Source organism: Ambystoma mexicanum, chromosome 7p, assembly GCF_040938575.1.
Source record: "Ambystoma mexicanum isolate Mex_15411 chromosome 7p, UKY_AmexF1_1, whole genome shotgun sequence".
In the NCBI taxonomy this organism is placed as follows: Eukaryota; Metazoa; Chordata; class Amphibia; order Caudata; family Ambystomatidae; genus Ambystoma; species Ambystoma mexicanum.
The window spans coordinates 645571983-645599517 of NC_090939.1; the positions used below are offsets into that span (position 1 = coordinate 645571983).

General features: G+C 53.3%; 1 protein-coding gene across 1 annotated transcript in view; it reads right to left on the minus strand.

The window, feature by feature from the left end:
* Positions 1-27535, minus strand: part of LOC138525546 (lysozyme g-like) — a 291158-nt gene that overhangs the window by 255629 nt on the left and 7994 nt on the right. The window contains exon 2 of the mRNA XM_069635592.1: positions 22975-23049. Coding sequence (XP_069491693.1) covers positions 22975-23017 — 43 coding nt within the window. The 5' untranslated portion in view covers positions 23018-23049. The remainder of the gene's footprint in view (positions 1-22974; positions 23050-27535) is intronic.

Genomic DNA, 27535 nt, shown 5'->3' on the forward strand with positions numbered 1-27535 from the left:
TTTTCCCTTTCTTTTTTTGCGGCAATGGCACCCCAAATAATACAGTGACTTAACTCTTGATATTTTCACGTTATTTAACTTTCACACACAAGACTTACTTTTCCTTTGATTCGAGCAGGTCATGATATAGGATTTACTCTCATTGATGACCAGTTGATTAGTCTCAAAGTAAATCTTGATGCCACATATCATTCTTTTCAGCCCCACCGGGGTATAGTCCAGTTAATGATGTCCGCATAAGCTATGCAGTTGACCTTCAAATTGGACCATTCGGGCGAGTACACCTGCAGGGCCAGGCCACATCTCAAAAAACTATCAGGGTAATTCATAGAATTTCGCAGAAAAGTGTCGCAAGCGGCTGGCGCAGAGTGTCCGCGTGCGATTGTCTGCGCCAGGCACGTGCGCTAAAACCGATTTCCGCGCACAGCGTATTCATGGATTTTAGGCTCCCAAACCAGCCGTGGCGCAGAGTATCGCAGCGACCCTGCAGCAGCGCCAGTAACGCCCCCAAGAACGCCCTCGCGCAAGGAAAAGCCATCAAAATCGCTAAATCATCGCAAAGGGCTGCGCTAACCCTGGACCAGTTTACAGGGCTGCCAAACAAGGAACGCAAAGCGGGTAACGTTCATATCAGGGGTACGCGGGAAGTTTTACACGCGATTAGCCAGGGTACGTGTATTACAGGGGTACGCGGGAAGTTTAACACGCGATTGGCCAGGGTACGTGTATTAGAGGGGTACGCGTGAAGTTTTACACGCGATTAGCCAGGGCACGTGTATTACAGGGGTACGCGGGAATTATCACACGCGATTTGGCTGGGTAGGTGTATTACAGGGGTACACGGGAAGTTTTACACGCGATTTGGCTGGGTACGTGTATTACAGGGGTGCGCTGGAATTATCACACGCGATTTGGCCAGGTACGTGTATTACAGGGGTGCGCGGGAATTATCACACACGATTTGGCTGGGTACGTGTATTACAGGGGTGCGTGGGAAGTTACACACGCGATTAGGCTGGGTGGGTCCTCACAGGTGTTCACAGCCCCTGCAGGCAGCCCACAAAACAGGGGACTACCCTGCACACCTGCTCATGTCTACCACCACCCCCACCCCCCAGCCACCAGGGGCAGCCTCCACCAGGCCCCCACCCATGTCTACCACCACCCCCACCCCCCAGCCACCAGGGGCAGCCTCCACCAGGCCCCCACCCATGTCTACCACCCCACCCCCACCCCCCAGCAGTGCAGGGGCACCCTCCACCAGGCCCCCACTCATGTCCCCTATCACCCCCACCCCCCAGCCACCAGGGGCAGCCTCCACCAGGCCCCCACTCATGTCTACCACCCCACCCCCACCCCCCAGCCACCAGGGGAAGCCTCCACCAGGCGCCCACCCATGTCCCCCTGCACCCCCACCCCCCAGCCACCAGGGGAAGCCTCCACCAGGCCCCCACCCATGTCTACCACCCTTCCCACCCCCCAGCAGTGCAGGGGCACCCTCCACCAGGCCCCCACTCATGTCTCCCAGCGTGCTACGTGTATTTCAGGGGTGCGCGGGAAGTCCCACTCGCGAATAGCCTGGGCGCGTGTATTTCAGGGGTGCGCGGGAAGTTCCACACGCGAATAGCCTGGGCGCATGCATTTCAGGGGTGCGCGGGAAGTTTTACACGCGACTTCAGCAGGGTACGTGTATTTCAGGTATGCGCGGTAATTCTCACACGCGATTTGGCTTGGTACGTGTATTACAGGGGTGCGTGGGAAGTTACACACGCGATTAGGCTGGGTGGGTCCTCACAGGTGTTCCCTGTACACCCTCCACGGCCCCTGCAGGCAGCCCACAAAACAGGGGACTACCCTGCACACCTGCTCATGTCCCCCTGCACCCCCACCCCCCAGCCACCAGGGGCAGCCTCCACCAGGCCCCCACTCATGTCTCCCTGCACCCCCATCCCCCAGCCACCAGGGGCAGCCTCCACCAGGCCCCCACTCATGTCTCCCACCACCCCCACACCCCAGCCACCAGGGGCACCCTCCACCAGGCCCCCACCCATGTCTCCCACCACCCCCACCCCCCAGCAGTGCAGGGGCAGCCTCCACCAGGCCCCCACTCATGTCCCCTATCACCCGCAACCCCCAGCCACCAGGGGCAGCCTCCACCAGGCCCCCACTCATGTTTCCCACCACCCCCACACCCCAGCCACCAGGGGCAGCCTCCACCAGGCCCCCACTCATGTCCCCCTGCACCCCCACCCCCCAGCCACCAGGGGCAGCCTCCACCAGGCCCCCACTCATGTCCCCTATCACCCCCAACCCCCAGCCACCAGGGGCAGCCTCCACCAGGCCCCCACTCATGTCTCCCACCACCCCCACCCCCCAGCAGTGCAGGGGCAGCCTCCACCAGGCCCCCACTCATGTCCCCCTGCACCCCCACCCCCCAGCCACCAGGGGCAGCCTCCACCAGGCCCCCACTCATGTCTCCCTGCACCCCCATCCCCCAGCCACCAGGGGCAGCCTCCACCAGGCCCCCACTCATGTCTCCCACCACCCCCACACCCCAGCCACCAGGGGCACCCTCCACCAGGCCCCCACTCATGTCTCCCACCACCCCCACACCCCAGCCACCAGGGGCACCCTCCACCAGGCCCCCACTCATGTCTCCCACCACCCCCACCCCCCAGCAGTGCAGGGGCAGCCTCCACCAGGCCCCCACCCATGTCTCCCACCACCCCCACCCCCCAGCAGTGCAGGGGCAGCCCCCACCAGGCCCCCACTCATGTCCCCTATCACCCCCACCCCCCAGCAGTGCAGGGGCAGCAGGCAGTCAGGCAGCAGCAGGTGGGAGCGTGCTCGGGCTCTGGGGGGCAGTAGTTCGGCCTTCCGGGCAGGAGCGTGGTATTCCGTGTGCGTACGCGTGGCCAGCTTGGTACGGAGTGATTTTGCACGTGAAAATCCTGCACGTCAGCGTGAAAACTGAGGAAAGGCCCTCAGCGCGTAAGCGCGTCTGTGACGTGACCCGCACAGGTGTTTCCCACACAGCATGTGATGACAGAGCACACGTGGAAAGACTGCACGTCAGAGTGTAATCGCGTGTGATTGGTGGAAATGGCCCTACACGCAGAAGTGACAAAGCGTGTGATTGGTGGAAATGGCCCTACACGCAGAAGTGACAAAGCGTGTGATTGGTGGAAATGGCCCTACACGCAGAAGTGACAAAGCATGTAATAGGTGGAAATGGCCCTAGCGCGTACACGCCGCGTAAGTGACGCTGGACGTGTGGGCCTGTATAAAAGGTACGTGTAGAACACGTTTTCCTTGTACGTGCTTTTCGTGGAGAGCGAGTGGGTGAATTCTGTACTTCTTGTCGTTTCACACGCGATTTACTTCACGGCGTTTCTAGTTCGTATTCCCTGTTACCTCTGACAGCTTTTTCTCTTTTTTCTCTTTTACTGGTTTACCTGGGCCTGTTCCCTCAAACAGTGTTCCCTTCTACTGCTGTCCTGTCTCCTCAGACAGCGTACAAATCTTCTTTTGGCGGGGGTGTTGCCAACCAAACGTGCTCCTTTTACACGCTCGTTTACCAGGCAGACGGTGAGTCACGCACGTATCTAACATCTGTGCTTGCCCCGTGTGTAGCCTACCCCTTCAGAGGTCATTCTAGGCTGCGTGTGACACGCATACGTTCATTCTTGTGTTTCTGGGTGCCACAGCGTAGTGCAGGTTTTTCTTTCTGCACACGTGGTCTAGGAGGGGTTGCGTGCACGTCATCTCCCTTTTTTGGGCCTCCTGTGCGTTGCGTGACCCGTCATCTTTCCCTAGGGGTTACATTCAGCCTTGCTAGAGCACTAGGGTACAATTACCATCTGGTACCCAACCCCTTTGACCCCCAATTGCCCAGGACAATAGTCTACATCCACTCCCATACGCACATTAACATCAGTGCCATGGCTGGGAGGCGAGGATTCCGTAAGGGTGGCAAAGGTGGAAGAGCCACAAGTGGTGGCCGTGGTGGATCCGGTAGGGGACGTGGTCGTAACTTGCAGGGTGAGCCTGTCCCCCCATGTGTGGAGGACCAGTCACGGGCACCCATAATCCCCCCCTCCCCCCCTCCCATTGAGGCTGATGTGGCTGACACCATCCATGCTCAGCCCTTGTTGCACCAGCCCATTGTGGCACCAGACCTGGCTGACTCCATGGCTGACTTCCAGGTCAGCAGGGCTACGACACGTGCACTGGTGCACGTTGATGCCATCATGCCACGTGGATCTGGGGCAGCAAGGTCATCTGCTGCACCAAGGAGGCAGGGCGGAGAGGCTGCAGGGGCAGCTGCGGCTCCATCCACCCCAGCCCTCACACACCCAGCCAGGACAGTGTCGGTCCTAGTCCATGCTGCTGACATTCCCCCTGACACCATCACACTAGAGCTAATGCCTGCACCAACTCCCATGCTGAGTGTGCAATCCCACACTCCTGATACAGAGTCCACCAGGGCTCCTGCCCCTAGTGTCCAGAGCGGCGCAGGACACTCAGGATCACCACCACCTTCCAAGCGGAAGAGGAAGAGTGCTCGTCCGGCACAGGCTGATGCCCCAGACACGGCTACACAGTCCGGCCCGTCCAGGAAGCCCAGCTTCACGGATGACGAACTGAATGCACTTGTCGAGTATGTGTCCGGACATGACAACGAGATGGTCATTGTTGCAGGATCCAAGACCACACCTGCACAACGCCAGGCACACTGGCAGACCGTTGCGGACATCGTAAGTGCCCTTGGAATCGTGAGGCGCACAGCCAATGATTGCTATAAGCGCTGGAATGACCTAAAGCGCAGGGCAAAGAGTAAGCTGGCCTCAAGTCATGCCGCAACTCTAGTGACTGGAGGTGGGTCTCCAGTAGTAGACATGGAACTCACTCCACATGAGTCAGTCGCTGGGACCTACGTCACGGAGGAACAGATCCAAGGCGTGGGAGATCTGGCTGATTACGAGGCATTGTCCGGTGAGTGCACATGCATGTGTGTGTCATCCATGTGCATGGTGTGTGTGTGAGGGCTTCTGTTCGGGTGCCAGGTGAGAGTGTGTGCGCCTGAGTCGTATGGGTCAGCCATGTGCTTCATGCAATCCTTCCTGCGCAGCTGCATTTGGCCATAGCAGTATCCCTTCTGCCAACAGTAGACATCTAGCCCAACTGCACGCCAGTTGCCCTTGAAGTGTCACCTTGCCACAACATATTTGCTTCTTTTTCACTGTTCATTCAGTTTGTTTGCATTCCACCACTTTCACTAGGCATGTCGCTGTCCACTAGTCACATGTCTGACATGGGTATGGTAAAGTGGAGTGACTTTGTCACCTGGATATCATTTGTACACACATGTCCCTGTGCAATTGGACCATTTCAGACTGGCAGCTCCAGGTGAAAAATCTGACCTGTTAGAATTAGAAAAGCAATTACATGCGGGAACTGGACTGAATGAATAGGTGCTGCCCTCCTCCCCATCTTCACTCAATAGCAATGGTACATGCCATCTGTGTGATGGCATGTGTGTTTCACCTGCCAATCACAGGCCAATGTGTGATGCCACTGCCAGGCAGCATGCAGAAAATGTGTTAATCTTCCATCTTGGTGTCATCAGTGTGTGCCATTTGCCTGCACTTCATACGCAGTGAGGGTGCATGCATGGGAGGGTTTTAGTCATGTGGGACATGTGTCAATCAAGTACTGGTTCTCTTGCTTCTCAGCCCTCAATGTGTGCCATGGTGCTAATGCCTGTTTCCATTTCTTTGTTTTCATGTCTTTGCAGGGGAAGACGCACCTGATACTGCTGGGGTTGTGGAGATGGTGCAGACCCAGGAGGGGTCCGAGGGCCGACCAACCACCAGTGAGGGACGTGGTGTGGTGGTGGGGGAGAACCCACAAGTGCTGCAGGTCGTGCTCTCAAGGGGTGTCTCTGGCTGCACCTCCCCCGAGCTGTACTCAGGTGTTGATTCGGATGAGACCTACGTGCCGTCGCAGGTGAGTGTTCCAGGGAGGGATTCTGTTCTGTCTCACCCACCTGCACCAGGGTCAGAACCCTCCATGGGGATGTCAGTGTTGGCAGCTACGCCTTCGGTGGTTACGGATGCAGGGTCACACTCCGCGACATCTGATCCTGTTCCTGGGCCAGCAGATCAGAGGGGGAATGCAGTCCTGCAGCCTCAGGCAGTGCCGGCACAGCAAGGCGCAGTTCGCCTTGCCCCAGACAGGTGTGGTGCCCGCCGACGTGGTGGCCGTACGCCACCCGGCAATACCGCATGGGAGCAATCCATTTACGGTATGGCAACCCAACAGGCTGCATCATCCGAGATGATGGCTCAGGCCATGGATAGGGTGGCCACTTCCATTGTCCCCCCAGAAAGGCTGATGGAGCGACTAGAGCAGGCAACCGACTCCATCTGCCAGTCACACAGGGAGGACATGTTGGGGTCCAACAGGGACAGGCGGGCGGCACTGGCGACTCTGCAGGAGGCCATCTCCATTGAGTCCCAGGGCCACAGGGAAGCCCTGAGGCAGGAGCTCCTTCACCTCAGGACGACTCTTGTTGAGCTTGAGGCTTCAACACACCAAAGGACAGAACAGCAGCTGGAGCATCTCACCCGTACGCTCTCAGCTGAGATGCAGGCAACGAGGGCGGAGGTCCGGGCATCCCGTGAGTTGTTGCATGGGGACCTCCGCACACTCATCCTCCAGAACCAGACCTACCACACCCGCATGCTTGCAGCCATGGAGGAGCAGACTAGGGCCTTGCGTGGGCTGCCTCCCATAGTGCAACCACCTCCGGATGCAGCTGCACAGGGTGATAATAGCGACAGCAGTGATACTCCCACAATAGGGTAGCCGTGTGGGCCATGAGCCCATGGAGGTGTTTTATCTTCCCAGGATCCACGCAGGTGGGTTCTGGTGTGCATCCTGTCCTCGGACCTCCTGGGTGGCCTCCCCAACCCCCCCGGGCCCATCAATGGCCATTTTTGATTGTTTCTTATTTTTATTTTTATTTTGAATTCTTTTATTCCCAATTTTTTTGGGACGATCTGTTGGCTTCCGTGGTTCCTGTGGGCATACGCTGCATTGTGGCTGGGCACATGCAGGCTTGTAATGTATTTGGTTCAGATGCTTGGGTTTGAGTCACACACACCCCTCCTGCTTCCCGTTTCCATGGGCTTGCAAAGGGTGTGCCCAAGTGACAGTGAATTACACAGTGACGTTGGACTCCCATGAGCTGTGTGGGCAGTCTGTAGTCAATACTGTGTATACATTCCTAGTGCATATTGCTGTTGTGTTGTACACTGCATGTTGCATTGATGTGTAACTCTTCTTCTGTGTCTACCTCCCAATTTGCAGGTCCCTTCCTCATGTCCACACAAGGACCTCTAGTCTGGAGATGGGGTCCATGTTGGCAGCAGTGCACCTACAACTCTACATGGCGACAACACTGCACAGTTGGTAGTGGTGGGAGTGCAGGCATTTCCAGGTGGTGAGACTACTAATATGTAACATTTGTGATGTCATGTTAATGGTACTACGTGCTCAAGTATGTTGTTGGTCCGGCATTGCTGTGAGCATTTCAGGTGTTGCAGGTTTCTAATAGTGCCACTGTACATAGTGAGACTGATGTCATGTTGTGGGGATTACTTTGTTTACCTGCAATTAGCATGACATGGCACGGTGTGTCGTGTGGCGGTGCTGGGGTTGGGTTGGCTGACATGGCACTGTCCTCTTGTTGCATTTTGCAAGTGGGTATTCATTTTAGCTGCTTCAATGTGTAACTTCACAAAACTGCATTGGTGGTGTCTGTGTGGGTAGGGATGCACACATTGTGACACTTCCAGGTGAACAATCTCAGGCTGACATGGTATTCCCGGTTCATTCTCCAGACATTCAGGATCAGTGTCAGGTTGAGTCATCATTGATTGTCAGATGGAATGTGCCAGGGCAGTGTGCACTCCACAGGGGTGTGATTTCTATGTGAAGTAATTAGCCACTAGCTGTGTACGGGCTGCCTCCCCCCGTGCCCTTTCCCCTCCCATGCGCAGCGGCTGTGCATGTGGTTGGGGATGTGGGGCCACCACCATGTCCACGGCCAGGCCCCGGCGTGTTGCAACGTTGTGCAGGACACATGCTGTCACTATGATCCTGCACACTACTGGGGGAGCGTATAACAGCTGCCCGCCAGAACGGTCAAGGGAGCGAAAGCGTGACTTTAGCACTCCGAATGTGCGCTCCACTATGCCCCTGGTTGTAATGTGGGCTGTGTTATATCTTACCTGGGGTGGCGTGGTGGGGTTCCGAATTGGCGTCATCATGTGGGGGCTGAGAGGGTAGGCACTGTCCCCTGTGGAGGTGGTGATTGGTATAATTGGTGGGGTTGTGACCTTGCTCAGTATCCAACATGCATGCATGTGCAGTGGCATACATACTCACCAAGCAGCCATGTATCGCCATGCCGCCCAGCTTTTAGGTCCCGGCTTAGGGTGGACATTCGGTAAATGAAGCTGTCGTGGGTGGAGCCGGGATAGTTGGCATATACTGAGGTGATGATTCCCTTGGCATTACATGCTACCTGCACGTTGATGGAATGCCAGTGCTTGCGGTTCCTATAGATGTGCTCAGATGCCCTGGGGGGACGTAGAGCCACATGGGTGCAGTCGATGGCACCTAGCACTTTGGGGAATCGTGCCACAGCGTAAAAATCCAGGGCGGCAGCATGCCTTTCTGCAGGTGTTCTGGGCAGGTATATGTGCCTGCGGACTGATGGGCGTGCAGTGATGATGTTCAAGACCTGGTGTAGGCAGCGTGACTGGGTGGCCTGTGACACCCCACCCACTATGGCACTTGTCCGCTGAAATGATCCAGTGGCTAAGAAGTGCAGTACATTGAGGACCTTCTCCAGGGGGCTGAGTGCTTGGGAGCACAGGGTGGGTGATGTGAGGTCATCCTCCCACTCACTCACCAGGTCCAGTATAATGTGTGGTGGAAACCTGTACCTCCCATACACCTGGTCATCAGGCATCCCGAAAAGGCTGGTTCTGGGTGTGAATATTCTGGCCCTGACTATCCTCCTCCTCCTCCTTTGGTAGCCCACTGCCACTGCTGCTAGGAACGGTATGTTCATCCTGGCGTCTGAGCTTGTTATTGTTAAAGTCCGCAAATTTATGCTTTGCGCGTGTTCTAGGCGAGCGTGTGACCCGCGCACCCCTGGAATCCAGTTCCCAGTCCAATAGCGTGTGGAAATTCACACGCACCACGGGATACAGCGTGTGACCCGCGCACCCCTGGAATCCAGTTCCCAGTCCAATAGCGTGTGGAAATTCACACGCACCACAGGATACAGCGTGTGACCCGCGCACCCCTGGAATCCAGTTCCCAGTCCAATAGCGTGTGGAAATTCACACGCACCACGGGATACAGCGTGTGACCCGCGCACCCCTGGAATCCAGTTCCCAGTCCAATAGCGTGTGGAAATTCACACGCACCACGGGATACAGGTTCGCTGACGTACTTGTGTGTGTAAGTGCCCGCGCACCCATTAAATACATGTACATAGGCCAATCGCGTGTACGCGCACTTTTGTCCAATTACACGCGATGACACTCTGACGTGCAGTATCTCCACGTGTGCCCCGTCATCACGTGCTGAGTGGGGAACACCCGTGCGGGTCACGTCACAGACGCGCTTACGCGCTGAGGGACTCTGGTCCAATAGAATCGCGTATGCGTGCTGACGCGCTTACGCGCTAAGGGCCTTTCCTCGGATTTCACGCTGACGTGCAGGATTTTCACGTGCCAAATCACCCAGAAGGCCGAGTTACTGCCCCCCAGTGCCCCGAGCAGCCTCCCACGTGCCATCTGCTGCTGCCTGACTGCCTGCTGCCCACGTGCCCTGCCATTTGCTGCCTGCACATCAGCCAGGGGTGGCAACCCGCGACGTCCTGAAGATCAAGAAGCGCTGGGAGGACTTGAGGTCCAGGACCCTTGTGAAGGCCCGGCGCCTCGTGGAGGGGGGCCGGGGCCGCATGAGTTCCATCCAGATGAGGGTCCTGGAACGCGTACGCCCAGCGCTCCACGCCCAGATCCTTGAGAGGGAGGCCCGTCTGGAGTTGAGCGGTAAGTGTCCATGCATTACTGTGTGAGACAGGGCATGTTGCGGTGTGCTGGTTCTATGATACTTGCCTGTATGTGTGCCATAGGCCATGTATGCATGTATGTGTGCAGGGACATCATGGTAATGCATGTGCGACCAGTGATGTGTGATGCACATGGTTGTTGCATGTGTTGAAATGCCGCATGGGGAGCCCTATGCAGATTTTGAACATGAGAGCATGCCAGTCTCTCTACCTGGACATGGGTGGGGGTGAGGGATGGGTGCTGATGCCAGGTACATATATGGTAGCCATGTCTGTGTGCCTGACCTGCGTGTCTGTGACTTGTGCATGCCATGGATGCATGACACATGTGTGTGACAATGCACAGATTCAGTAAAGCAGCCAAATTACCCTTGTATCCGCTGTGTTTGGTGTGTTTGGGGCCAGATGGATGTGACTGAGGTGAAGTGTGTGCATGTGATAGGCATGAGCCATGATGCATGTGAGTTACATATCATTGAAGGTTTCAAGAGTCCATTGGACATGCATGGAAATGTCCATGGCATGCACCATGCCTGTTACTGTGTGTGTTTTGCCTGGACTGACCCATGTGTTGTGGAGGGACATGATGGAAGTGTACTTTGACAGTGGTGCTCATCTGCTATTGCTTCCTGTCTAGGGGACCATTGTACAGTGCCCTGATGCTTGTGTTCTTTGTCTCCCTCTACGCAGCGGCTAGTGAAGAAGAGGGCGGAGACGGCGCTGTGGAGCAAGGCGGCGGGGATGCCCCCACGGCTGCAGCGGAAGGGGTGGGTGAGCCCCCACAGGGGCCTGCTACGGTGGGAGATGGTGAGGAGCCATCCAGGTTGGTGGTTTGCACAGAGGAGGAGGAGGCCGCCACTGGGGCACACATGGGGCCTGGTGGGGGCATCCCTGCTGGTGCAAGTGGTGCAGTCCAGGGCCAGGGGCAGGAGGCAGCACAGGTCACCGTGGAGGGGCCTGTGCATGTCGCTGTCCCTGACCCTGTGAGTGCACCACCATGCACCAGCAGGGATGCCCCGTCCCAGGCCTGTCCGCAGGTAGAGGGGATGTCCATGTCACCTGACTCCCCTCCACCTGCGGACGAGGGAACCCCTGGCCGTGCGGAGAAGGTCCTGATTGGGGTCGCGATGCGCACGGCTGTGATTCGTGATGCCGTGCGTGCTTCCCGGGAGGAGCACGCACGTCATCACGAAGTGCACCGTGCCGACGTGGCCCAATTGGGATCGGCCATGTTCGGGGGTTTCCTGCATGTGTTGGCCAATGTGGCGGCCCTCTCCTCCTCTGCGCAGGCTATCCACCAGTCGTTCTCCTTGCCGTCTTCCAGCCCAGATGCCACCAGGGCCCCCTGTGGACCTGCCCCGACCAATGCAGCCAGCTCGGTGGGGATCCCATCCCTGCCACAGTCGGGAGTCAGAGATCCAGCAGGGGTGGACACCACAGCAACTGGACCCCAGCAGATGGAGGATGTGACGGCATCATCGGGCAGGGCACGTGCACGACGGCGTCGGTGGTTTCCATCAGCCTGGATGCCGTCGTGCTGGCACAGGCAGTTGCGTCGGAGGCAGCAGCAGGCTCAACGTGGGAGGCATCATGGCTCGGGGCCATCAACATCAGGGGTGCAGGCATCGGCCGGAGGGCAGGAGAACCCTGGAATGGGAGTGGCTTCCGTGTGGGAGCGGTTGTGCCAGCGGATAGGTGCGGAGCGGCAGCGGGCAGAGGAGGAACGGCTCACGATGGTCAGGGCGGAGGACTCCATGCGGAGGGCGCTGAGGCGGGCTGAGTGCCTCGAGGGTCTTCGCAGGGAGTTTGAGCTTGACACTGCGTTATCCCTGCGGGACCTCGGGGCCAGGGAACATGCCCGCCTCCAAGCCATTGACCAGGAGTTCGATGATGCCCTGGCCCATGACAACAACCAGTGAGCCGTCCGAATAGCCCGCTGCCTTTGTATATAGTTGTATAGTTAGGGTTAGGTTTCCTTTGTTTTTTTGAATTTTTTTTTGGTTGCGATTGGACAATGCACCACTTTTTTGTATATAGTTCAGTTTTTAGTTAGTAGTCATAGTTAGGTTTAATTTGGTTGGGCTCATGGACCTAGGATGATCTTCTTCATGGTTCTTCAGTGGCTTATTTTAATTTTTCAGATTATTTTCTTGGACATTCATCTTGTTTTGTTTGATTTGCTTTGTGTTTTTTCTTATTTCATTTCCATTCTACTTGCTGTTCAATACATATTATTTTTTTATTCTTCAATGTGTCGTATCATCTCATTGCTTTCAGGCATGTCATGTTGGGTGTTTTGTCATTCACTTGCAGCCATTGTGTGTGACAGACATGTGTTCAATTGCATTATTTAAATTGGGGGTGTAACATGTAATTGCCTTTGATATGTGGGTGGGTGTGATAGTTGGTTGGGCCTTTTGGCAGGGGAGGATGGGCATTACGGACATGATTGGGGAATGTTGGGACCCAGGTGCAGGGGGGCATGGATTGGACATGGGTGGGGGCCTGCTGGCAGGTGCCCCACAGTGCTGGGGGGGTGGGGGTGGTGGGAGACATGGGTGGGGGCCTGGTGGAGGCTGCCCCTGGTGACTGGGGGGTGGGGGTGCTGGGAGACATGAGTGGGGGCCTGGTGGAGGGTGACCCTGCACTGCTGGGGTGTGGGGGTGGTGGGAGACATGAGTGGGGGCCTGGTGGAGGGTGCCCCTGGTGGCTGGGGGGTGGGGGTGGTGGGAGACATGAGTGGGGGCCTGGTGGAGGGTGACCCTGGTGGCTGGGGGGTGGGGGTGGTGGGAGACATGAGTGGGGGCCTGGTGGAGGGTGACCCTGCACTGCTGGGGTTTGGGGGTGGTGGGAGACATGAGTGGGGGCCTGGTGGAGGGTGCCCCTGGTGGCTGGGGGGTGGGGGTGGTGGGTGACATGAGTGGGGGCCTGGTGGAGGGTGACCCTGCACTGCTGGGGTTTGGGGGTGGTGGGAGACATGAGTGGGGGCCTGGTGGAGGGTGACCCTGCACTGCTGGGGTTTGGGGGTGGTGGGAGACATGAGTGGGGGCCTGGTGGAGGGTGCCCCTGGTGGCTGGGGGGTGGGGGTGGTGGGAGACATGAGTGGGGGCCTGGTGGAGGGTGACCCTGGTGGCTGGGGGGTGGGGGTGGTGGGAGACATGAGTGGGGGCCTGGTGGAGGGTGACCCTGCACTGCTGGGGTTTGGGGGTGGTGGGAGACATGAGTGGGGGCCTGGTGGAGGGTGCCCCTGGTGGCTGGGGTTTGGGGGTGGTGGGAGACATGAGTGGGGGCCTGGTGGAGGGTGACCCTGCACTGCTGGGGTTTGGGGGTGGTGGGAGACATGAGTGGGGGCCTGGTGGAGGGTGACCCTGCACTGCTGGGGTTTGGGGGTGGTGGGAGACATGAGTGGGGGCCTGGTGGAGGGTGACCCTGCACTGCTGGGGTGTGGGGGTGGTGGGAGACATGAGTGGGGGCCTGGTGGAGGGTGCCCCTGGTGGCTGGGGGGTGGGGGTGGTGGGAGACATGAGTGGGGGCCTGGTGGAGGGTGACCCTGGTGGCTGGGGGGTGGGGGTGGTGGGTGACATGAGTGGGGGCCTGGTGGAGGGTGCCCCTGGTGGCTGGGGGGTGGGGGTGGTGGGTGACATGAGTGGGGGCCTGGTGGAGGGTGACCCTGCACTGCTGGGGTTTGGGGGTGGTGGGAGACATGAGTGGGGGCCTGGTGGAGGGTGACCCTGCACTGCTGGGGTTTGGGGGTGGTGGGAGACATGAGTGGGGGCCTGGTGGAGGGTGACCCTGCACTGCTGGGGTTTGGGGGTGGTGGGAGACATGAGTGGGTGCCTGGTGGAGGGTGACCCTGCACTGCTGGGGTTTGGGGGTGGTGGGAGACATGAGTGGGGGCCTGGTGGAGGGTGCCCCTGGTGGCTGGGGGGTGGGGGTGGTGGGTGACATGAGTGGGGGCCTGGTGGAGGGTGCCCCTGGTGGCTGGGGGGTGGGGGTGGTGGGTGACATGAGTGGGGGCCTGGTGGAGGCTGCCCCTGCACTGCTGGGGTGTGGGGGTGGTGGGTGACATGAGTGCGGGCCTGGTGGAGGGTGCCCCTGGTGGCTGGGGGGTGGGGGTGGTGGGTGACATGAGTGGGGGCCTGGTGGAGGCTGCCTCTGCACTGCTGGGGTTTGGGGGTGGTGGGAGACATGAGTGGGGGCCTGGTGGAGGGTGCCCCTGGTGGCTGGGGGGTGGGGGTGGTGGGAGACATGAGTGGGGGCCTGGTGGAGGGTGACCCTGCACTGCTGGGGTTTGGGGGTGGTGGGAGACATGAGTGGGGGCCTGGTGGAGGGTGCCCCTGGCGGCTGGGGGGTGGGGGTGGTGGGAGACATGAGTGGGGGCCTGGTGGAGGGTGACCCTGCACTGCTGGGGTTTGGGGGTGGTGGGAGACATGAGTGGGGGCCTGGTGGAGGTTGACCCTGGTGGCTGGGGGGTGGGGGTGGTGGGAGACATGAGTTGGGCATGGGTGGGGGCCTGCTGGCAGGTGCCCCACAGTGCTGGGGGGTGGGGGTGGTGGGGGACATGAGTTGGACATGGGTGGGGGCCTGCTGGCAGGTGCCCCACAGTGCTGGGGGGTGGGGGTGCAAGGGGACATGAGTTGGTGTTCATTAGTTCAAGGAGACATGTGCCTTTGCTGGGGGGCATGCCCATGGTGGGTGGGCTGCCTGCGGGACATGACCAGGGATGCAGGGTAGTCCCCTGTGGTGTGGGCTGCCTGCAGGGGCCGTGGAGGGTGTACAGGGTACACCTGGGAGGACCCACACTGTCAAATCACATGTGGAACTTCCCGCGCACCCCTGAAATACACGCGCCCAGGCTATTCGCGTGTGGAACTTCCCGCGCACCCCTGAAATACACGCGCCCCGGCTATTCGCGTGTGGAACTTCCCGCGCACCCCTGAAATACACGTGCCCAGGCTATTCGCGTGTGGAACTTCCCGCGCACCCCTGAAATACACGCGCCCAGGCTATTCGCGTGTGGAACTTCCCGCGCACCCCTGAAGTACACGCGCCCCCAGGCTATTCGCGTGTGGAACTTCCCGCGCACCCCTGAAATACACGCGCCCAGGCTATTCGCATGTGGAACTTCCCGCGCACCCCTGAAATACACGCGCCCAGGCTATTCGCGTGTGGAACTTCCCGCGCACCCCTGAAATACACGCGCCCAGGCTATTCGCGTGTGGAACTTCACGCGCACCCCTGAAATACACGCGCCCCCAGGCTATTCGCGTGTGGAACTTCCCGCGCACCCCTGAAATACACGCGCCCAGGCTATTCGCGTGTGGAACTTCCCGCGCACCCCTGAAATACACGCGCCCCGGCTATTCGCGTGTGGAACTTCCCGCGCACCCCTGAAATACACGCGCCCAGGCTATTCGCGTGTGGAACTTCCCGCGCACCCCTGAAATACACGCGCCCAGGCTATTCGCGTGTGGAACTTCCCGCGCACCCCTGAAATACACGCGCCCAGGCTATTCGCGTGTGGAACTTCCCGCGCACCCCTGGAATACAAGCGCCCCCAGGCTATTCGCGTGTGGAACTTCCCGCGCACCCCTGAAATACACGCGCCCAGGCTATTCGCGTGTGGAACTTCACGCGCACCCCTGGAATACACGTAGCCCGCTCCCCCAGGCCCGATCGCGTGAGGAACTTCACGCGAACCCCTGTAATACACGTAGCCCGCTACCCCAGGCCCGATCGCGTGAGGAACTTCACGCGAACCCCTGTAATACACGTAGCCCACTAACCCAGGCCCGATCGCGTGTGAAACTTCACGCGAACCCCTGAAATACACGTAGCCCGCTCCCCCAGGCCCGATCGCGTGAGGAACTTCACGCGAACCCCTGTAATACACGTAGCCCGCTACCCCAGGCCCGATCGCGTGAGGAACTTCACGCGAACCCCTGTAATACACGTAGCCCGCTCCCCCAGGCCCGATCGCGTGTGAAACTTCACGCGAACCCCTGAAATACACGTAGCACGCTCCCCCAGGCCCGATCGCGTGTGAAACTTCACGCGAACCCCTGAAATACACGTAGCCCGCTCCCCCAGGCCCGATCGCGTGAATAACTTCACGCGAACCCCTGTGATGCACGTACCCTGCTGAAATCGCGTGTTAGACTTCCCGCGCACCCCGGTATACACGCACACGTATTTTTTGTCAGCTGGTGTCCGTATTTGTGGGTACCCCTTTGCACGTCATTTTTCCTGGAGGGCCACAGTATGGGACATTCATCATGGCAGTATATAGGTGCTATTTGTTGGCGCACCTTTTGGCGCACATTTCTTACAGCCGCAGAGACGCTACCGCCTGCTTTCTTGTGGCGGTCGTGTTTGTGCCTGTGCGCTGGTTTGAGCGTGCGCTTTTTTGCCCTATTCTATTCCATGAATACGTGTTGTAGGCGAGCGTGTGGGTGTTCCGCGCACTTGTGCCCTGTACTTCCCCCGTGACGCCCACGTTTTGGCAAGTTGTTCCCCATTCCGAGTGTTACGCCCGTGTTCCGCCTACTTTTGTTGCGTGCGCCGCGCTATGTGCGAATTTCGCTGTGGCCTGTGCGATTTTCGCTGTGACCTGGCGCACGCTGTTAGATGGCCTGTGCGCCAACGTGCGCCGCGCACTTTTTTATCGCACATCCGCTGGTTTTCTCGCGCACGGCCTTCCATGAATCGACGTGCGCTGCTTTTCGTGCGATTTTCGCAATTGCACTGCGATTTTCGCTATTCCACTGCGATTCGCACTTTTTTGCCCACTTGCGCCGCGCTAATTATTCCATGAATCGGCCTGTATAAGTATACATTGAACAGAGTTGGGGTGAGGACTCCCCCCGGGAGCGCAACTGTGTGACAAGTCTCCCAACGTATTTAATCACACCTTAGCAGTATTCCTGTTGTAGAGCATCTGTATCATGTGTAGCAGACCTGAGTCGATCCCCCAACACTTTAGTTTCTTCCATATTAGTGATATGTTCACACTATCAAAGGCAGCCGATAAATGTATCTCTGCAACATATATTGACTGGCCAAAGTTACCTCCTATATCCGAGATACAAGGCGAAATAGAGAAACCATTCAGAAGCGTTCCCACCCCCGGGTTAAATCTTTGGGTCTTCTCTGCCCAAAACTTAAGCTCCTTCAATACCAGCGTGGCAAAAAACTTTGAAGAGCAATCAATGAATGAAATGGGACGGTATCTCATAGGGTCATCTGTGCTACCTTTTTTAAATATGGGTACTAGGGTCACTTCTAACCAGGATTCTGGACATTGCCCAAAAACAGCAATGTGTGAAAACAAACTAAACAAAATGTCAGCCCACAGACGAGGGCTGTTTTATAGATCCCATTCACCACACTGTTCAGCCCACAGGGTCGTGAATTCTTCAGATTAGTGATAACAGTCTCAATGTCCTACCTCTCGAACTTGAAGGCTCACACAGTTGGCCTACTCCTATCCAAATCATGTAATGCTTGTGGATCTATATTGCATTTGAATTTATTTGTAAAGAAGTTCACCCCCACCTCTTCTGAAACACAACAGAATTGGTATTTAAGTTGGGATTCACTTGTATTGTTTACAATACACCAAATTCCCCTTGAGTCTTCCCTAATGATTTTAACAAATATATCCTGGTTCTTATTGATATAATTCCGGAGTCTATGATTCCTATATCAAGTTTATATTTTTGTTTTAACCTTTTTTTTGTTTTCCCTCTTTCTTCCCAGGACAGATCCGAACGTTTATTCAGTGATTTTATTGCTTTATGAAATGTACATTTTTTGAGATTCATATCTTTATCATCTTTCTTCCTCTTGTGCGAGGTAAATGGTCTCTGTGTCCAGTCAGGTTTTTCTATAATCCACTGTCCCAATCTGGCTTCTATTCCTGGGTACTGCAATGGGACACAATACCGATCGCTCTCCTCCGCTGAGAGGTCGTCCCACCACGTCTCCAAGCTATGATTCACCTTTTCAAAGTTACTACAAAACACGGCTACCCTGTTTCTACCTTCCGCTGCAACTAAGCACTGCGGGCCCTGTGCCGGGCTGTCCTCTTGCGCATCCTCCCATAGTGTCAATCCTAATCTTACATGATCACTTGACTCCGTTCTTTTTATTTCAAGGTTCTGGACGGTCTCACTGCCTGTATTTTTAAGAAAAATATAGTAAATAGTGGATGAGGTCACTGCATTACACCGCGTCGGTTCTTTTGTCAGCCCTTCGCCAAACAACAGATTGGTCTGTAGGAACCGCCATCTAGATGAAAAGTTCGACCACACTCTCCCGTTGTTGCTTTTTTAATTCCTTGCCCGTTCTGACAGATCAATTATTTTTTTGACATTTTCACTTTCATCATACTCATACTCGCTCACCTAACACCTACAATTAAAATCTCCCCCCAGGGTTATGGAGTTACAGCTATTTACCCTTTGCCACCTTGATAAAACATCTTCAAGATCGTTCAGTACATTATCTATTTTCATACAAGCTGGATTAAAAATATTAAGTTATAACATGCAGATGTTATTAGTGCTACTTTGGTCAACAACTTGCGTAGCCAAGATGGCGTTGGAGGGAGAGTAGCAGTCTCCCTCGTACACCTTTCTTAGCAGTTTTACAATTGACCATATAACCATTGATCGTAGGCATTTCTCTGAGCCACGTTTCCTGCAAGAGAATGTAATCAAACTCGTCAAACAACTCCTTAACCTTTTAATTCATAAATTAATTCAACCCTCGTGAATTCCAACATAGAGTAACCCTTTTACTTCCTCGTAAAGCCGGGTCTCGTGCCCGTGGTGGCCAGGAGGGCAGATGTAAGCCATCCCCAACTTCTAGAAGAGGATGCTCTCTTAGCTTGCCTCCCTGGTCTGTTTCCAAAGTAGCACTGAATTGCTAGGTTTTCACAAACTCTCTCCTTGAACCAGTGGTCGAAGTGGGCGGGAGCTGATGGGAGCATTGCTCCTCTACTTTAAAAAAAAAAAAAACGTTTTACTGTTCCTATACTTTTATTTGAAAAAGGAACCATTCTGGAATTGTTGCATTCTAAAATAAAAGTGTAGGAAGAAGTTGAAACTTGCACTTCAGTGCATTGCACTGAACATTCCCTTAAATAGCAGGTGTGTTTGTTTGGGGGTTTGGATTGTGTGTGGGAGGGGGCGTGGCCATGGAGTGGGGACAAGCCAGCAGGGAGCATAGCTCCTCTACTTCTGTTTGTACACTTCAACCACTGCCTTGAACTCCTTATGAAGTTGTCGGGGGTGGTAGCTCTTAAAACCTAGCAATAGAATATCCTCTTGATGCTGGCTCACCAACCTCTCAATCAACTTTGAGTGGAAATGCACTGCACATTTCCAGTGTAACCAACAGAGTGCTGTGCCAGGAAAAGTCAAGTGAATATAATATATTTGCAGCAGATTCCATAAATCTAATAAATGACGGCAAAGTCAAAAATAGGTCCAACACCACACTAAGGGCCTCATCACGAGTTTGGCGGTTGCCCTTAAATCCGGCAGTAGCACTGTTACTGCCGGATTTAAGGGTCCGCTAAATCACAGCTTCGGCTGATTTCCCCCCAGCTTTGAGCTGGGGGGAAATCTGCCGGGGATTTTGCCGATTTTCGGCGCTTTTACCTCCGGTGGGAAATCCGCCGGCGGTAAAAGCGCAAAATATCCCCATTGAGCCCAATGGGGAATGGGGAATTCCCGAATGGGCTGAGCGGGGAATGGGCAATACCCGTTCCGCCAAACCCGTGATCCGGTGCTAATAGCGACGGTGGGTTTGGCGGTAGGGCTAATAACGCCAGCGCTATTAGCGTGCCCCCGCGTTACCACCCAACTCGTGATGAGGCCCTAAGTCTCTTGGTTTCAGGGAGCCAAAAATCGTGGCTGTCAGTCTAAGCAGCGTTCCAGGCGATCCAAGAAAACAAAGCTAATTATATTAAATTAGAATAATGTGGAATTTAAAAACCTAGTGTAAAGCCCAGCACCAGTAAGCTCAGGAAGTGCCAAGTAAGACTACATGGGGGTGTACAGTGCCCACCGCAAGGATGGTAGGCTTTTCAGTTTTGCGAGCTTTGAACTGTACAATTGTTTACAAGCTTTACTCGCTGGCACTTCTTATTTTCTTTCTGGTAGGGGAACGGTTCGGCTGAGCATCTTTGTTATGCTGTGATATATGGCTTCTCGCAAGCCATCATGGTTCCATGTATTTAGACTGTTTGATTCTGCAGTGTTGTAGGTTTTGTGTAAATGATTCTTATGTACTGTTTTAATCTCTCTGAGCAGAATGGGGGCAGACAGGGTCCTGTTTTGTGGCACACAGTCAGTGTGATGTTAGCACGATTGGGAACTGCGTGTGTTGTCACTCCATTTGTGTAGATCCTCTGTAGGAATATGGACTGGATCTGTAATCATGGAATTGGGGCTCTGGCAATGCCCCATAAGGGGTGTCAACTCTCCACTCATGTTTATAGTCGGAGTTATTCTCCGATGATTTGCAGAATCGGTTTGCCATCCAAAGGGAACGTCCATTGTGCGCTAAGTGATTGCTGGGGCAAAACGTGTTGTTTGAGGTGGAATCTGAGTTGGGCATCATTGCTAAATAAACAAGACTGTTCTACTTGCAGTTAAGGATCATCTCCATTTCGTGGCTGCTTATGCATATATCACATCACTGAGCCATTATTTCCACAAGTTCCAATTGATTATTATTGGAAGCCTAGGGCTAAAGACCAGCAGGGAGAGAACAATCAGGGCAGGTGCAAGAACTAGGCAAACTAGGTGGCTGCCTATTGTGTTCGCCAGTAGGGAGCACCAAAGACCAGTTTTTACCCTCTGCTTTCATGAATTACAAAAGCGATGTGAGCCAATCCTAATTAAAGTAGCTACATTATGTGTTTATGCAATTAGGGAGTGCCTTGCTGCAAATCACAATGCTCACAGTTCTAAGAGTCTCTAATATGGTAGTGGAAGCACAGCCATTGCCTATTAACACATGTTTATGAGTAGCACAGTACCTAGTGTGGCTCAAATAAAAGCACTGTGGCCTAGCAAGAAGAAATGTTGATAAAACAACATGCTCAGAACCAGGGCACTCACACCGGGAAAGTCACAAGTGCTGGTAGAACCCTTCTGGAACTTCTGGCGGCAGAGCATGGGCCAGGTGAAGTACACCTCACAGGTAGGAGCAGAAGGGAGATGGGGTGGGTGAAGCGTCTCATGCAAGTTCAGCAACAGGGGTAAGGGGCCTTATCCACAACATCTCAGAATAGGCCAAGGTGTGCTGGGATTGCAGCAAATTTACTCACACTTTTTCGTTAGCATGATCAACCGGATAGATACCACTTTTTAAGCAATGCTGGAAGGGCTGCCTCTGAGTACTGACCCCACAATTAATTTCTTTAGCATTTGCTTTCAAGTGGAAGTAATGCATATTTGTTCATGCAACTTTAAAACTACACCATGAATAAATAGACCTTATTTTGGCCACACACGCTATTTGAAAGCTGAATTTCTTTATACCTGGGTGAATTTGCAGCTGCAAGCATTATTTAGCTTTTCTAGCACTAGCGCCTCTATTTAAAAAACCTGGTGTAAGCAGAGCTTTCACCACATCTTCCCTCCATCTTATGGCGGCCTGGCCAGGAGGCGGAGCCACTTCCCCGTTTTCGTATCCGACCCTAATGGTAGCCCTTTCCACGGCCAAGAAAACTGCCTCAGTGCGGCCCACACGTGTGTGTGTGTGGGGAAGAAGGAGGATGTCCGAGTGTCATTATTTTCTTTTCTACGGATATCATAGATTTGTCGTGCTTCTGCATTTTTGTATTTCTCATCCTTCCTGATCTAGTCATAGTTTTTACTCAGACCGGTATATTATATATTCTGTGAAGGAGAGAGTGATTTAATTTTACCTTGTTATTTAAAAATCTAGCGCCTGATGGAGAAACCGCAGCTTGTGAACATGGTGGGCCAGACATGCATGTAAAGTGGTGAGTGGATTGAATAGTCAGGGCACATGGGGTTGGTGGTGGGGGCGGCGAAATTACCTTTCATCGAGGGTGCCAAAAATCCTTGCACCAGCCCTGAACAAACATGAACATCTTCATGGGAGAATATTATATGCATAACTCACGCAATGTTTCTAGCTATCTAAAGCCCCAATGTGTGTAAGGCTTTTCAAAGGATGATCCATGTTATTTCTTTGATAGTTTGCACTCACCCGATTCCCAACAATGGTGCGTCATCATACGGGAAGATAATGTATTACAATGTACTGCTCCTACAACATTTATCCATCACACATGTGGAAAATCTGGTTGTAATCACATGGCTATAATAATACCAACATTTGATTTGGAATATAATGAACATTTCTGAAAGAGGTGGGTGATATTTTCGGTACCAGTGATAACCACAAAGATCAGAGGTTCAAATCGTGGGATTGGTATTTTTCAAAATGCTTCTTGGTGAATAACCCCTCAGAAATGTTTTGTGTTGTGGATATTGGATGCTGTGAAGTTTGTGGTGGGGATTTTTGCTGCAGGTTGTAACCCTATTATTAAATTGGAACTGTGATGGATCTTCCTCTGACAACTAAATGATCTTTGGCGTTATGAACGTTTTCTATTGCGACAGTTTTGATTCAGAATACTTCTAGGGTAACGTCAGAGCAATCAGTCAACCAATAGATAATGTTGATAAAGTTAAGAACTGCTATCAAGTGTACATATTGATCTCAACCAATGAAGGTGGCATGCAAGATCAGAAAGGATTGATGGAACTTACCAATGGAGCCAGCTAAACACAGACACATGAGTGCAGCAAACATTGGGGTGGTTCTTTTTCAATCACCTAAAAATACTAGAGACAATTAAAACAGCAATTAAAACATTAGTAGTTCAAAAGGTAGTTGTAACAATTGAGCTAAACATGTCAACACATGGCATGATATTGAAAGGGAGACACCAGTATTCCTGAAATAAAGCTTTTAAAAGTGAAGTCTCTTCAATACGTTATAAAATGTCATAACATTAAAGAAATCACTACTGACTTAAAATGAAACTGTTCATCATGCATGTTTTGCACTTGTTAAGGACATCCTAAATGTAGAGCTCAGGTCATGGGTGGATATATTCCTGTTTGCTTTAGTAAACCTGTGTTTGAGGGCAGTTCCAAACTTTGTAATAAAATTCTCACATAGAAGATTTGGATCTTCTTCTGGGTATTGTTTGCCTCCGTAGTTTAGTACAGGGTGCTTTGGGCTTTTATTACTTTGTTGCTGATTCAAATTAAGATTAGCCTCGTAATCACAATAAGGCAGCTATTCAGAGAAATTAATAGGAAAGGCGTTATTGGTGTTATTTCTTGGTCCATTTCCCAGTGGGCAAATGTCCATTCTACTAGAACCACTGTTGAAATTTGGGCCAGCAAAGAGTTTTGTGACAGTTTCCACAGAGGGCTCATGAACTAACTTGTTATGGGATGGAAACTCTCCCTCCTTTGTCCAGGTAACACACATGGTGCGAGTTTATGTTGTATGCAAACATTTTACAAAAGGCGTCCTTATGTATCTCACCTACCCTCCATTACAGCACCCTATACATCTTGGTAGTTCAGCTATAGCTCATTTTAATGCAGAAACTTCAAATACAGCTGATATTAATCAAATGACTGGAAAAATAATTAAGGGCCCTAATATTTGAATTCCAAGTAAATACCCATGAAAAGAATAGCTAAAGGTAAAATATCAAAGCATTTTACTGAATCAGTGGCTGTGGCTCATAATTATGACTGTTACTAGGGGTCTTTCATATGGACAGGGGAATTTGAAAACTCTGCAGACTAATGACGTTCTGTTTAGATCTTTAACAGATAGGGCTGCAGCTATGGAGGCTAGCTGCGCAACATTGGGAACTTTATAGTCGTTACACCAGAATAGGGACTATTTGTCTTTTACGGCATTAACTGTTGAGAAATTGTGCCCGGATTGCAAACCTATACCTCATTTAGTGGATGCAGCCCAGTCTTTGAATATCATAAAGATTGATAGATCATCCCATGAAAGGTTTTAGCAAATGGGGAATACAGTTTGACAAGAACCAGCTCTATTCAATACCATGTCATTAAGGAAATAGGCTTTCATAATAAACATCTCTCTTCATTTGTATCAAGGGTCCCTAGTGACAGAATTAGTGAGTGTCCAAAGTTAACCACTACCTCAGTGTTGAATAATCTGAGATGGAAAACTGACAAATATGAAATTGTCCTTGTGGTCTCTAGCAACACCGACCCAGGGAAGGGACAGGCATTTCAAAATGGCTGCCGTGTTGTTTACCTATGCGATTATGCCATTGCGCACGTACACGATCATCCTTAAATGTAGTAATTTGCCTAATGCGAATATAATGTTGAAAAAAAGAAAAGAAAGGGAAAGAAAAAGTCCCGAATTCGCGCACATCATCTATGAATATAGACTTAATATTGGAATGTCTTGTTTGACAAAAACTTCTTAGCAATAATATGCGAAGGCATTACTTTTTGGGATGGTGTCCTTAATCTTCAGTTTTTAAGTTGAGTTCAGAAAAAGAGTATTAAAGAAAACTGCACATTTCACTGTCCTGATTAAGGCCAGTCATACAAACATCCATAAGGTGTATCCATCTGGCTTCTCTTCTTCTAAGGAGTTGCTCTCTTTGTGGAAGCTCTAATTTTTCTATTCCAATAAAGGTGATTGCTTCTAATTTGCCAGTAGGATGGGCTGTATGAAAATGGTTGGCCAAGGGATATTTGGGGTCCCGATTGTTAATAGCTCAAACATTTTCCATTGTTCTTAGTTTCAAAGCACGTATTGTGCTTCCTATGTAGAATTTGTCGCATAGGGACTGAATGCCATACATGACAAATTTATAGTTGCAATTGGTAGTTAAATCAAGTCTTTTCCACCTACATGTGCAATGACGTAATCGAGAAGGTAAACAAAACTGTGGGCATTTTGATAGGCTGATCCCTTCCACGGGTCGGCGTTGCTAGACACCAGGAGGACAACTGTATCATTATGTTCCCAGACACTTACGTAACCAAAAGGGAAACATGCTGGTTTGACTTATTGTTAACTAAGAATGCATCTGTAGTCTGTATAATGCCATACTGCTACGTTGACAAATAGATGTAGCTGTGTTATTTATAGGAAACGCTATACCTAAAATGAAACATCTCTTCAGAGGACAATCTAAAAGTTAATCTGCTTTTGATGAACCAGAACAAAGGGTGAGCAACTACCAGAAACTGTTAATTAAATATTGTTTTTTAAGACACAATGGCCCTCATTACGACTCAGGCGGTAAGTGATTGAAATTACCGCCATGGCGTAATGAGCGTTAACGCCATGGTCCGATGGCGATAAGAGCGCCACATTACGACCCATCGCGCACGAGCATTACGCCATGGCGGTAACGTAAACTACGCCATGCCGTAAACAGCCCTTACCGCCCTCGTTAACAGCGCAGGGTGACCTACCGCCACCCATCATTGCGCCGACCGTAGTCAGCGGTCACCGTAATTAGCGGTGACCGCAATTAGGCGGAACCGGAAATAGCGTAATCGCGGCGGAACGGGAAACAGCACAGCGGCCATCTTAATAAACACAATCCATTGCCATCCTACCCAACCACACCACAACCAACCCTCAAACCCTGACATTCCCATAACCCACCCATTTCCACAGCCAACCATGCCTAAAGTTGTCAAGAAGGCATGTGACAGGCAGCGGCAGGAGCGCTTCAGTCGAGAAGAACTGCAAATGCTTGCAGACACGCTCCAGGAGAAGGCTGATGTTGTCTTCTCCAATGAGATGACCCGAACAGCCATAGGCCGCAAAAAGGAGGTGTGGGAACTTGTGGCACAACGTGTCAGTGCTGTTGGAACCACCCCACGCACCTCCAAACAGTGCCGCAAGAGATGGGACGACCTGCGGATCAGGGTCCGGGGCATTATGTCTGCCAACCGTAACCTGGCCCTGGGAACTGGCGGGGGAGCAGACTCCCCACTGAAGATGCAGCCATGGGAGGAGACATGTGCCTCTCTGATTGGCATTGAGTGCATCGAAGGTGTCGGCGAGATGGAGAGAGGGGCCCCGAGATCTGGAGACACAGGTAGGTGCCTTATATCCAGCCTTGCAAGACACCCTGATACACTTGCACGTGACAATCACAATGTGGCAGACGCAACACATCAGCAGATGAGCCACACCCTGCGCACATGCAGCATGTACACTGTACAGTAGGCAGACACACACCTGCATGCAAAACCGAACCTAAAGGGAGGCAACCTGTACGTCACGGGCTACTAACTCCACCATCTATCCATTTCACTCTTCACAATGCCTGCTCAATGTCCGCTGAACCATCAATAACAGTCACCCTCCTCTGCTCCACCACAGGCTCGCAATCGGACACTGGCAGGGACGACAGCACCAGCACCCCAGCCAAGAAGGCCAGGAAAGTGGGAGAGGGGAACCATGCATCCACCTCTGCTGGACCCAGGCAGAATCCACGCCAGGCTGAAGAGCCCAGGGCAGCAAAGTCCCCCGAGGAAGGGGTGGTGACAGCACCTGCAGCCCAACCACACCCACTGTTGCCCACTGAGGGCAATGCGTCAGCAGGGAGCAGTACTGTTGGGGAGACTGCAGCCATCGCTGCCTGCTCCGACAGTGATGTGGAGGATGACACCGGACTTCACCACAACACACAACTGCACTCACCACACCTATCCCCAATCAGCCATCATGGAGATGACACCCTGGGCCCATCGCCAGCTAATTCATGACCAGCAACTCCAAGCCCAGTGGGAGTTGTGGAAGATGGGAGTAGTCCCATTGGTCCCCCATTGGCACCCCCCATTGGGCCAGAATTCCAGCTGTCGCTGGAGCAGATTGCCAACAGGCAGGAAGCACTGGGCACACTCCTCACGCAGCATGTAGCAGAATGTGTAAGTACCAGTGCAGCCATGGAGAGGAGTGCTGATGGCATCAGGGCTGCCATCCAAACTGCCAGCAGGGACATTTGCACCGAACTTGCTGCAGGGCGGCAGATGATGAGCCAGCTCATCCAGACAATTCTGGACACATGCCGTACTGAGCAGCCCGGTACATCCTCGGCTGCAAGTTCAGCACAAGCCTCTCCCGTCCGCAGGTCATCCAGGACCCTGAGGAGCACAGGCAGGGGGGCCCCAGGTTCCGGGAGAGGGGGCAGTCAATAGTGTGCTGAACTATACTCACTTCACCACGGGCACTGTCACATGTTTGCAGGGTGTTCAGGGGGGAGGGGGAGGGGGGTATTGGGTGTGTTGG